This window comes from Orbicella faveolata, unplaced genomic scaffold (genome assembly GCF_042242905.1).
Source record: "Orbicella faveolata isolate gen_17 unplaced genomic scaffold, um_ofav_v1 contig_25, whole genome shotgun sequence".
NCBI classification, from domain to species: Eukaryota; Metazoa; Cnidaria; class Anthozoa; order Scleractinia; family Merulinidae; genus Orbicella; species Orbicella faveolata.
The window spans coordinates 20,962,607-20,975,082 of NW_028301553.1; the positions used below are offsets into that span (position 1 = coordinate 20,962,607).

The 12,476-nt window shown below is 38.8% G+C and overlaps 1 protein-coding gene across 1 annotated transcript in view; it reads left to right on the forward strand.

The window, feature by feature from the left end:
- Positions 1–12,476, forward strand: part of LOC110048948 (uncharacterized) — a 32,879-nt gene that overhangs the window by 6,887 nt on the left and 13,516 nt on the right. The window contains exons 3-11 of the mRNA XM_089294445.1: positions 1,117–1,371; positions 1,571–1,837; positions 2,213–2,506; positions 2,656–2,965; positions 4,526–4,563; positions 4,642–4,761; positions 5,235–5,256; positions 5,412–5,451; positions 6,102–6,360. Coding sequence (XP_089150571.1) covers positions 1,117–1,371; positions 1,571–1,837; positions 2,213–2,506; positions 2,656–2,965; positions 4,526–4,563; positions 4,642–4,761; positions 5,235–5,256; positions 5,412–5,451; positions 6,102–6,360 — 1,605 coding nt within the window. The remainder of the gene's footprint in view (positions 1–1,116; positions 1,372–1,570; positions 1,838–2,212; positions 2,507–2,655; positions 2,966–4,525; positions 4,564–4,641; positions 4,762–5,234; positions 5,257–5,411; positions 5,452–6,101; positions 6,361–12,476) is intronic.

Here is a 12,476-nt window from a genome sequence, read left to right on the forward strand (position 1 = left end):
GTTAGTTACCAAACAAAATGATTACAAATTCGATTCTTTCCTATCTTCGCGATAGCCATTTCATTTTCAAAAGGTTATGACTTGCTGAGTCGACTTCACTTACAAACATTAAAATTCAATAAAACTTCCGCGCAAACCAACACAAGGTTTAGGGTATTACCCATCGCAGGTCTCAGATAACCATCCAACCCACAGTTATGAAGAAGCACGATGACACCTTGGTTCTGGTAATATATCATCGTCTTCTGATTCACTTCTCTGCAAGTCGAGACCACTTGAACATCACCAAAAACGTATACGTAATAGACCTTAGCTTGGGCGGTTTATTTCCCATTATAGACCACGTGATATTCTCTGGATAATTTTTCTTTTACCCATCTTAAAATTATTCATTCATACACATTCGAGCCGTTTAAAAATTTAAAAGAGAGAATTGTCACGAGTATCACCACGTGGTCTGCAATGGGAAAACAAACCGCCCAAGCTAAAGAGGTGCATTGAGTCATAAGTCAACAAAGGATTATATTCATCAAGTAATCCCTGAGGAATCATCAAAACACACGACAAAAATATACTAGCTTACAAAATCCGACCGATACAACTCTTGAAACATCACATAACATTTTAAAATAGTTAATACGTTATTACTGCAACCAATACATAACTAAGTGTACTACATAGAGTGTCTTGGAACCAAAACAAACCCAATTACAGTACCCTGTAACAACTGCAACAGACAAGAACAAAATGAACCAACAAGGACTTGTAGCAAATGCGCGTACCTGATGTCAAGTGCGGGAAAATACATACCGAGTCGAAAAAAGTTTAGGTTTTCATCTGATTAGTTGATTAGGAGGCGCTAAAATATTGTAAACCAATCGCAGAACGTAGTAAAGCTGCACCAAAGCAAATCAAAATTACTTGCCACAGTAAATTGAAAACTACTCTCATATCTCGATGGAGTAGATATATCAAACACTCGAGACAGTGTTTCACCACATTCCGCTTGGAACTTAGTCAAAAATACTCCGTTGCGTGTCGTAATTTCGACTCTCTTCGCAGTGTACTAGCTGCAATCCTTTTTTAAAACTGCTCTAAAATGTCCTTTCTTCGCAGAAATGCCCGTTATCAGCCCAACGTTAATAAACGGAAGTTACATTGAGGGATCTTCAGTCAGTATCAGTTGTACAGCGACTGGAAAACCAGACCCGGAAGTATCATGGATACGAAATGGACAAACCAAAAGTTCCGGGAGGAAAACAGCGTACTTGGCTTTCGACCAAATAAAGAGGACAGATGATGGACTGTATACATGTACTGCTAACAACTCAGCAGGAACAAAATCTCACAAAGAGATCTTGGTGGTTCGTTGTGAGTCTGAGTTATTATTACATCTTCAGTATTCACATCTTTAAATCAATCTTTTGACTTGAGCTGTTTTAAAAGGCACACGTAAGTTTAATGTATCTTGCGGACTTTCTCAATTAGATATCGAAGAGAAGCTTTAAAATTTAGGGTGGAGTCCTTTTGCCTTAGGTCTGAAGCGAACATTTTCCTTTTTCTTCCACAGACCCAGCAGAAATAGTCAGTGTTACCTCATCAGCTGCAAAGTCTTGGATTGGTCAGACAGTGACGTTGAAGTGTGTGTCAGATGGTGTTCCTACACCAACACTCACCTGGTACAAACCTGATGGAAATGAATTAAAGACAGTCACAGCTAAAGAAAGTACAGTGGAGGTGTCCTTAAATGACGAAAAAAATTTTGGTGAATACAAGTGTGTCGCTCACAATGGCCTTGATCCTTTAAAAGACGTCTCGCTGACTCTGGCACAAATACGTATGTTTATGCTTAACAAAGTATTTGAGCTTACTAGTCCAGCTATTTAAAAGCCCCTTTCTCTTATCATCTAAGAGTTAACCAGTTCACTTAAGTGCTGTAGAAAGAAATAATGCTGAACTGACGTTTCGATCACACGTTTTGGTTTTAGACCTATTTAGTGTTAACAGCCATGGACATTAAAAATTGTAAAACTGAAATCCGGAAATAAAGGATTCTTTTCCCCGGTTATTACGGGTTTCCACATTCAAAAGACGTCGTTACCACTAATTCAATGATCAGGGTGATGGACTGTTATAACATATTTTCAACTTCATTTCAGTACAAAGAGAGATATAATGATACAAATCAAATGTCTTCTTTTGATTTCCTTAGAAGAACCAGGATCCCCGGTCATTATATCTTCAGCCACAGACATTCAAGCCACTTCACTAACAGTAAAATGGACCGCACCAACTGATGATGGAGGGATTCCTGTCACAGCATACCGAGTGGTCATACTAAAGGGTAGCACTGAGATAACGAATGAGAATTTAACTGACCCTGGAATAACCAGTCAGTCTGTTGGAGATTTGGAGAGAGATACCGAGTACAACGTGAAGGTGTTTGCCAGAAATGCTGTCTTTGAAGGTACAGCTGGGCAAAAGACTATCAGGACAAAGGCTATCGGTAAGATATCCAGAAGCTTTCCGTAACTGAATGTTGAACCTTGATGATGGCAAGGTGTCACTTAAACTACTATTTCGGAATAAATGGGGAAACACTACAAATTTTATCCGACTTTTAACAAACAGTATCTTGAATATTATTATCCTCAGGAATTCCCGAAACACCAGACATCATAGACGTGCCTGCCGAGATACACAGCGATGAAGTGGTCTTAAAATGGACAACACCAAGTAGCAATGGAGCGGACATCACACAATACACTGTGTATACTCGAAACGTTACAAGAAGCGATACCGTAGGAGACTGGAGAAAGATTGAGGTCATTTATGATGTCTCTATCCATGCTTACGTCGTCACACTCAGAAAAGGCCAGCGGTATGACTTAGTGGTGACTGCAACCAACAAATATGGAGAAAGTTTGAAAGAAAAGCACAGCATAAAGAGGATCAGAGTTTTAGGAGGGACAATAACAACAAAATACAAATTATTTAACTAGTTTTTGATCTCCAAATTTCTTTTCTTAAAAAAAAAATGAGTAACATTGTACAGTTAATAGACTTATTTGAATCCTTACAGAATGGTATGTACCTATTGACTGAGTGGGAGGGCCGGCCGGGAAAACATTTGGCTCGAGGTCAGGACCTACGGACCGAGCGCAGCGAGGTCCGTACGTTCTGACCGAGAGCCAAATATTTTTCCGTACGGCTCGACCTTACTCAGTCAATAAGAATTTTATCATATGACCACTTCTGCTGAAAATTTTGAAAATTCTGTTTGAACCTATATAGGACGCGATTACGTAACATCAGACGGCCGCGCGCGGAACAACTACAATAAAAACTTGACAGTTATTTCTTCGCGTCGAACAATTCTTCGAAAAACACGACTCATTTTCTCATGCGAAGTCCACAATTACAATTCATGCTAAAAAGCCAAGAGAAAGTTGACATAAAGCTGTCAACAATATGTCAAAACCATCAAAAACTTAGCGAGGGACAAAAGTTCGCTTCACGCTTCACTGAAATTGTTCACAAATCTTCATCTGAGGACTCAAGAAAATGTCGGCGTCGTTTGTAGCTATTTGGCGACCTCTTGGATTCTCTTGAACAAGGGAGAGCCAACAACTGAATATTAATGGCACCGATGTTGGGTCTCGCAAACAGTGCCTGGGTTTACTGACTTGGCTTGCTTTGTTGTGTAGTGGAAATTACACTCTTAAACACAAGCGAGGTTTATTATCTGGATGGACTGTACGGTAATGAACCTGTGTTCGTACTCAGTTTTGTCTCTTCAAACAACACTAATGTAGAAACTGCAGAGCAATTTATTCTACAGTACACAAGGTATGTTTGTCATTTCTCCGGTTTAACCAACTTCTCCCAGAAACTCTGGAAACTCGAAGAAAACATTTAACTGATTTAAGCTTATATCGTACTTTGTTTTCTTCGCGTTCCTGGTTTTCTTGCTTTTGACCCACGATGAATTCTTTGATGCTCTCCACTGAAAGAAGTTTTCTCTCAAGACTGCTTGCTTATTCCAAAGGTTAATTATCGGACAGTTCATCCAGAAAAGTTGTTTTCTTGAACGCCTACAGGTTTGCTCTTTGTTGGCGTATGAGAAAGATGTGAACTTCTTCGTTTGTGAGGAGTGTTGACTTTCTTTCAAAGCTTTCGGAGTAGTTCTGCATCGGACAGTTCGTCTGGATAGTAGAATTCACTCTCTGAATGTTAACTTTCATCACTCATTTTGAAGAGAATAAACTTTTGCAGCAAAAAATTGTTTTTGTCTTTAACTCCCATCGATTTTGCTGTACGCGTTTCTAGTAGGGCCGTACGCATTTCTAGTAAGGCCGAACGGGTTTTTCCGCGTACGGCCCTCATACGGGACCTTTTTTCTTATGGCCTGGTTTTCCAAGGAAATTGCGCGCGGGGCCGTACGGGTCATATGATAATGAGTATTATTGTCTTCGAGTACTGATTTTAGTGTGAATCCTAATTCTGCCTTCTTTCCTGTTATTGTAGAGTCCACTAGATCCACTGCGAACCAGAATCAAACAGGTAATGAAACAATTCGGTGTGTACCTGCATAACTAAACACGTGTTCGTATTTCTAACCTTCATTATGAATATTATCAGTTGTTAGGTGCGACAAAGAATTGGAGATTCTTCATGCTGTTTATCTCAGTGTCATAATCCTGTTGGTGATAATCATAGCTGTTATTAGTGTTATCCACTGGAGAATACGTCGAGGTCCAGGTAATCGTATCAAATGCCTTGCTAAAATTCAAATTAACAAAGTTATCAAGTCGTCCAGGCGGAATTACCCTCAATTCCTCATACTTGAATAAATTAGCCGTTACCTATGTCTGAAATGGTCCCTGCTGTTCAAATCGTGAAATTTCCTACCCATTTATACACCCTCATTCTGATATGTAGCCCTTCTTGGGGAGAGTCTTCCCGTAAGTCCACCGTAAGGAGAACCTTCCAGAGTCCATGTCTAGATGGTCTCTGGCCGATTCAAGCATGCCGCGGAAAAAGTCTCGGTTGCCTAGGATACGAGCGTAACTAAAATGTGTCCGATTCTCTTAGTCATGCTGTTTCTTAATATAGTCCACAAAAGTCATAAAAAGAGATCCCTTATGAAGGCATCGTGGAATGATACTTTTTTTAAAGCAGCCCATTTCGTTTCGTTATATATTTTGTCATTCTCATAATTTCTTGTTTTTCAGAAATTCTTAAGGGTGGACAGCGGTGAGTACAACAATCAAAGTTCAGTGGTGAAAAATCTCAAATGTTTAAATAGTTTATCCTTTGCCTTAGGAAAGGTTTTAATAAACCTACACATTTAGGAGGCAACAACAGTGCTTATTTCAAAGAGTTCAAAATGAAATGTTTTCCAATTGCAGTATTAGCAGGTCTTCTTCATGTGCGGATTCCATTCACGTGGTAAGTTCTTCATTCCATTTCTCTTTCGGTGTAGGCTCACGGAAAAAGCTGTTTCTAGCAGAAACGGCAGGTTGGCATAGATACAGGAAGGAAATTTTCTTTCTGATAATTAAAGTGAATGCCTTCGAATATCCGGAGGAAAAGCCATATAAAAAGGACGGGAGTGTTCGTCGTAGCTTTGAGGGGTTGAAAAGGCAGTTGTTGTACCTTTTAGGATGTTTTGCCTCAAACGGTCCGTAGCAGGAGCTTTCGCGATATCTTTTAGGGTATTGAGCTGAAAGGAATATGACAAGAGATACTTGGTAATCAACTGATTTATGACAATGCTTTCAAAAACTTTACAAGTAAAAGGTGTTCGAAGCAATCGTATCTATCGGTATCGAAAATTATGAAAGTATCAGTTAATGTGCTGTTTTAAAATTGGTACCTCTCAGTGGTGAAAAAGGTTCCAAGCCGCGCCCACGAAACAGGAACTTTGTAGCTCTTAGGGGTTTTTTTCAAACCTTCTGACGAGCGGCCCGGATAGAAGTCCCCCCCCCCCCCCCCCCCACGGATTCGAATCATTTGTGAACATTTGTGGCAGCTCCTATTACGCTGATGATGTTAGTTTTGTCGTATAGCTTCATAACTTATTTTCTGATTCTTTCAAGAGCCCTGTTGATCACCACGAAGCAGAAGTTCAGTCCACAGAAACAAGTGACACTACCAGCACAATCTACGAGATTCCTAACAGTGGTGGAGACTACATGCCGCTTCATCCTTTAAAAAGAAGCTGGGAGATCAGTCGAGAGCAAGTCGATATCATTAAAAATATAGGAAAGGGGGCTTTCTCCCAAGTCGCTGAAGCAACAGCTAAGAACATCTATCGCAGCCAAGGGGTCATAACTGTGGCCGTGAAAATGTTGAAAGGTTATAGAAAACTTTTAGTTAAAGAGACAACTTGCATTCTTCTGATGTCAGAACTGAGTTAGGAAGCGTCCACACTTCGCCGGAGAAATTTGAATAGGCAGCTTTATTTCTAAGGTTAGGACTATCGTCGACATGTACTAATCCATCACGATAACGGAGCTTTTCGAAAACGCTCTTCAAACCCGAGGAATTTAAAAATGACCGGTGATTCTTCCTCCGGCGTAGTGTGGACAGAAAACATTTGATGCGTTTCCCGAGTAAAACCTCCGTTTTTAAATTCCTCCGGCGCAGTGTGGACGGAGCCTTATCGTTCGACTGGATTGATTTAAGTGATCGATTGATTATCAAAATAGATCGACTGATGGACTAATGGATTGATCGATCGATCGATAGTTCGATGGATCGATGGATCAATTGATTGATTGATTGATTGATTGATTGATTGAACAATTGATTCATTCATTCAATCACGCATCCATTCATCCATTTATCCATTCATCCATTCATCCATCCATTCATTTATCCATTCATCCATTCATCCTTTTATCCATTCATCCATTCATCCATTCATCCATTCATCCATTCATCCATTCATCCATTCATCCATTCATCCATTCATCCATTCATCCATTCATCCATTCATCCATTCATCCATTCATCCATTCATCCATTCATTCTTAGATTCATCGTTGCTCCCTAACGTAACATTTTTTCAATTTTAGCCTTATCGTTTAGAATTTAATTTCCTTCAATAATTTTGGTATTGTTTGAAAGCTATTAGTGTTCTCTTTTATTGGTATGAAGATTGTTGAATTTACTTTTTGTTTGGCTGAGTAAGAGTCAAAATGAACAAAAAATGTTACATTAGGGAACATAGTCGTGGATTCGCCCAACTTTTATCCCATAAATCCAGAATTATGTGCTATCAGCGTTATAGAAAAGCGTCAACAAAGTGTACATATGCCGTGGAACTTCCACAGAAGTTTTAGTTTGGAAGGAAAGGCGAGAGAAAATTCTGTAGCGTTTTGATATACTTTACATGGTCGAGTAAAGGTTTCAAGAAATCAAAAAGTCCGCAAAGGTTGCACTCTTTACAGAAAATTGTTATTACGGAAGTCTAATTCAATGAATTGTATTGAAACTCGTTGGGATGGTAGCTATATGTATTAAGAAAGTGCCACGAAAGTTTCAAGGCAATCCAGCGAGTGGTTTTTGAAATATAGACATTTTTGTAAAGACTATTCAATAAGGCATAGAATGTTAAATTCCAGTTTTTACGTATTCTATCGAATTTCGTGTGCGAAGCCATAGCGCTGTTCTAATACTACGGTTGATGGTGGAATTTTGGGCTTAATTTGAGCGATCTTTTTATAACGAAAAGAAATCAATTCAAAAAATATATTGATATTTTTCTAGGATTTAGGAAATGTTTCCCAAATTGTACATCGGTGCCGTAATGTTACAAAAGGGAACATTAGCGCATTTTTGAAAAAAAAAAAAAAATTTGGCGTGATGTGATTTATTTTACATATGTAGACTTCCGTTTCACAAAGTATATACCACAGAAAAACAGCCCTGTATTGATTTCATTTGAGATCTTTTTTTAATAGCCTGCATAAACCATATCATTTAGGTGACAAAAAGAAACACGGTGCGGAAAAAAATGCCACTATGACATTTTGTCACTAACTACTTCTCGCGCTCTAGGTTTCCTTGTTATTTAACAGCTAATACACGCAACAGGAGAGTGCTAAGGGTGCAAAATGAATTTTCATGCTTAAATGAAAATTATCAAACCGACGAGCGTGATACCTTCCTCTACGTGTTAGGTGTGGTCAACATAACATCAAGCAACGCGAAGGTTACGACATTTTCACTTCTAGTTTTGAGTTTCTACGTCAGTTTGTTCCTCCTTTTAATTGTGCGCATTTTCTGTTACGTTAGTTACACTGGTCATACAACATAGCTAACTAATAACATAGCACTTCGTCATCATCTTCCTCTTGTTGTTCTGGGCACATGCCAGAAAATCCGCGGCTATCATTCCCCTTTAAGTGCTGTAATTTAGGCCTATTTGCGGCATTGTGTATCGTGCTGGTTCGCATTGCACAGCTCAATCAGAGATTGCTTTCTCACCTTTCATGGAGATCTGTCAATGTGGATTGTCTAAATTGCTCTGTGCACAGAAGATGTTAAGCATCCAAGGTAAACACGCACTTAACTGAAATGATCTCAGTGCTTACCTCAAGCATGCACACAAGAACATTGTGCTCATTCTTACAACAGAGATTTTTCCTTAAAGGCCACGCCCGCTTAGGTCTATCACCGTTTCCCGACATCGCTCACCCCAAAAGGGCGTACACAGGGCGCATTCTCCAGTCCAGTCCAGCGGGAATCGTTCACTACAGTGTTTGACATGATTTGATTTGACCCACATATCAAGTATATAGCACGCGTATCGTATGTGACGCGTCCTAAAAATCTAGTTCGTCTTCTGAATGATTTCTGCTATAATAATAAAAAATACTAATAAAATCTTTATTTATCCTAATAAATAACCGATCAGCTGAACCTAAGGGAGCAGCTGGTATAAACCGGTGATCAGCAATGTAAAATATAGTCATCTAAAAATACATCCACACAATAATATCAGAAGAATATTAAAAATCAGAAAAATATGTACACCTACTAACGAGCAATACAATTATGTTCCTTGAGATCTACGTCCAAGAAATACTACTAAACCTTATTTTTAAAACTAAAAACAGAGCTGAGTTCCCTTAACTCTTTGGGAGGATCATTCCAGTCCTTCGCAGCAGCACACTTACATGAAGACTGTACCATTGTGGAACACACAGTTCCCCTAAATCTCATGAGGTAGTATCCCTTAAAGATCTTTTATTATCTCGATTTCTAATTGGAAAACAACTTCCATGCCAGTTGTATACCTGTAACGAGGAACCCACGTCGTTTACGCGTCAGTTAGTAATTGTAACTGTATCGAAAGGAGGACCACTCAGAGAGTAATCAGGCAAGAAAATTTCAAAATCAGCCTGGTGCCCCGCATTCAGCCGGTTTTGGAATTGCGCGCACGATCACTCCCAAAATTGTGTTAGTCGATATCCAACTCTCAATTCATTGTATCAATAGCAAAATCCGTGGGTACGCGTGATAGAAACCGTTTTCCCGTATTCTGCGTAATGTTGGGCGAAACTATCGTGACTAAAACACCACACCAGCACATACGAGTAACATTGGGATACATACTAGTACATACGAGTACTTAGGAGTACATACGAGTGACATACGAGTACATACGAGTACATACGAGTAACATAGGGATACATACCAGTACATACGAGTAACATAGGGATACATACCAGTACATACGAGTACTTACGAGTACATACGAGTGACATACGAATACATACCAGTACATGCGAGTACTTAGGAGTACATACGAGTGACTTACGAGTACATACGAGTAACGTATGGATACATACTAGTAACATACTGATACATACAGACGCACACGGGAACATACAGGTTACATACGAATACATAGGAGCAACATACGATGGCAGGATGGTAATAAACATGAAATGTATATACATACTGGTACATACCAGTACATATGAGTGACATACGAATACATACGAGTAACATACGGATACATACAGTCGCTTACGGTAACTTACAGGTTATATACGAATACATTGGCTACATACGAATATATAGGAGCAACATACGATGGCAGTAGGGTATTAAGCTCAAAATGTACTATTTTTCTTGTTGCATTACATTTTCACATGTGTTGCAGACACACGCGAGCGTGTGCAAGTGCCACACATGCGCGGGTACCGCACACATGCGCGTGTGCCACATTTGCCACATGTGCCACATTGAATTGAACCCCTCTCCCTTTCCTCAAGTAAGGAGTAAAACAGTCTAATTTTTTTTTCAAATTTGCAAATTTTGATTATTCTTTTAACATAAGTACATTTAAAGTCCATATATATGTCTGTATGTATCCGTATGTTACTCGTAGGTACTCATATGTTACTTGTATGATCTCGTATGGTACTCGAATGTACTCATATGTATTCGTATGTCACTTGCACGTACTCGTATGTACTCGTATGTATCCTTCTGTTATTCGTATGCACTCGTGTAGTGTTTTAGTCACGATCGGGACAAACCGCAGCACATGCAGCTGATCGCGAAACTCGCGATGCTCACTTTGCTGAATTACCCGGCTTCAGGTCATCATCTACAACCACACAAACCGTACCACATCATTCAGCACTTGATAGGCTAACAAAACTGTGTCGTGTGTTAAGAATCTCTTCATTACTTTATGAGGAAATAATCTCTGAAGTTGAACAGTAGACAATTTTCTGCTTCGCGTCACGCAGAGAGACGTCAAAGTAAATATATTTCGAATTTTGTAAAAGCCCGGCAGACTATGGTAGCATATCAAGTGCTGATTTGTATATCCATTATTCAATGAAACATAAATAGACTTATGCAGATCGTAGGAGTTTTATTAAGTCGTGACATTTAATAAACGTAAACGTAGTATAAGTTCTTGACAACAACAGTCAACCTTTCAGGAGATGAAAAAGCTCACTGAACAACTCCGTCTCAATAATTGTTAATGAAGGTTCAAATACAAAGCAAAATACTATGGGAACTTAGTAACAGAAAACGAAACGTCAAATCATTTTGTCAACTTTCGAACCTTACGAAACACGTGTCCTTTACTAAAGATCTAACGGCAATCTTCTCTGACAAATAAAAACTTACACGTTCGTGCTCCGATAAAACGAGAAGCTTAAATCTAAACTACAAAAATACAAGACTGCAGAACACCTCACGAAAGCCACAAAAAGTGTTAAGTGTTATTTTGTTGACTTTAGTCAAAGGCATAAAAATAACAAAACACAACAACAACAACAACCGAAACTATCGGTCGTTTCCAGTTTCCACTCGCTTTACTTGAAGTTCATTATCAGCAGCTATTCCTTTTAAGACGAAGTGCGCTCAAGTTTGCTTTGAACTGGAGTGAAAAATCGACTTAAGTCAGTAAAACTATGGATAACCTCAATACAGATTAAATTTTTTCTCGCAGGGTCAGCTTTAGAGCTAACATCGTGGTAATTTCTTCCTGAAATGTTACCATGTTATGAGGTATTTTGCTAATAGTATTTTGGCTGTTATTACTCCAATGCTCAGCGGAAACGGACGTAATATCCGATTAGTTTAAAAAAAAAAACAATAAAGTTGAGGAAAATAGAGGCCTTCAGCGTAAAATTCAGTAAAAATAAACGTTAAATAATACGAAAACTATAAATAGCTAATTTGCATTGGAAGATTTAAGCCGGCTTAAATCTGCATTCGTCAAAATAGCAAGTTTCAGCATTTAATACATTCCTCCTAAACAGAAAGATAAAAGAAAGAAGAAACCTGCAACTAAATAGAGCAGATTTACAAGTTAGAAAACACATCAGCTAGGTTACAAAAGGGAACTTGAGAAACGTTACAAAAAGGAACACTTTTCTGTTCCCTTTTGTAACATGTTCCCTAATGTAACACCGAACATGTTACGAAAGGGAACAAATTCCCTTATGTAACCTTTTGGATGTTACATTAGAATCTAATCATCCATTCATCCATTCATCCATTCATCCATTCATCCATTCATCCATTCATCCATTCATCCATTCATCCATTCATCCATTCATCCATTCATCCATTCATCCATTCATCCATTCATCCATTCATCCATTCATCCATTCATCCATTCATCCATTCATCCATTCATCCATTCATCCATTCATCCATTCATCCATTCATCCATTCATCCATTCATCCATTCATCCATTCATCCATTCATCCATTCATCCATTCATCCATTCATCCATTCATCCATTCATCCATTCATCCATTCATCCATTCATCCATTCATCCATTCATCCATTCATCCATTCATCCATTCATCCATTCATCCATTCATCCATTCATCCATTCATCCATTCATCCATTCATCCATTCATCCATTCATCCATTCATCCATTCATCCATTCATCCATTCATCCATTCATCCATTCATCCAT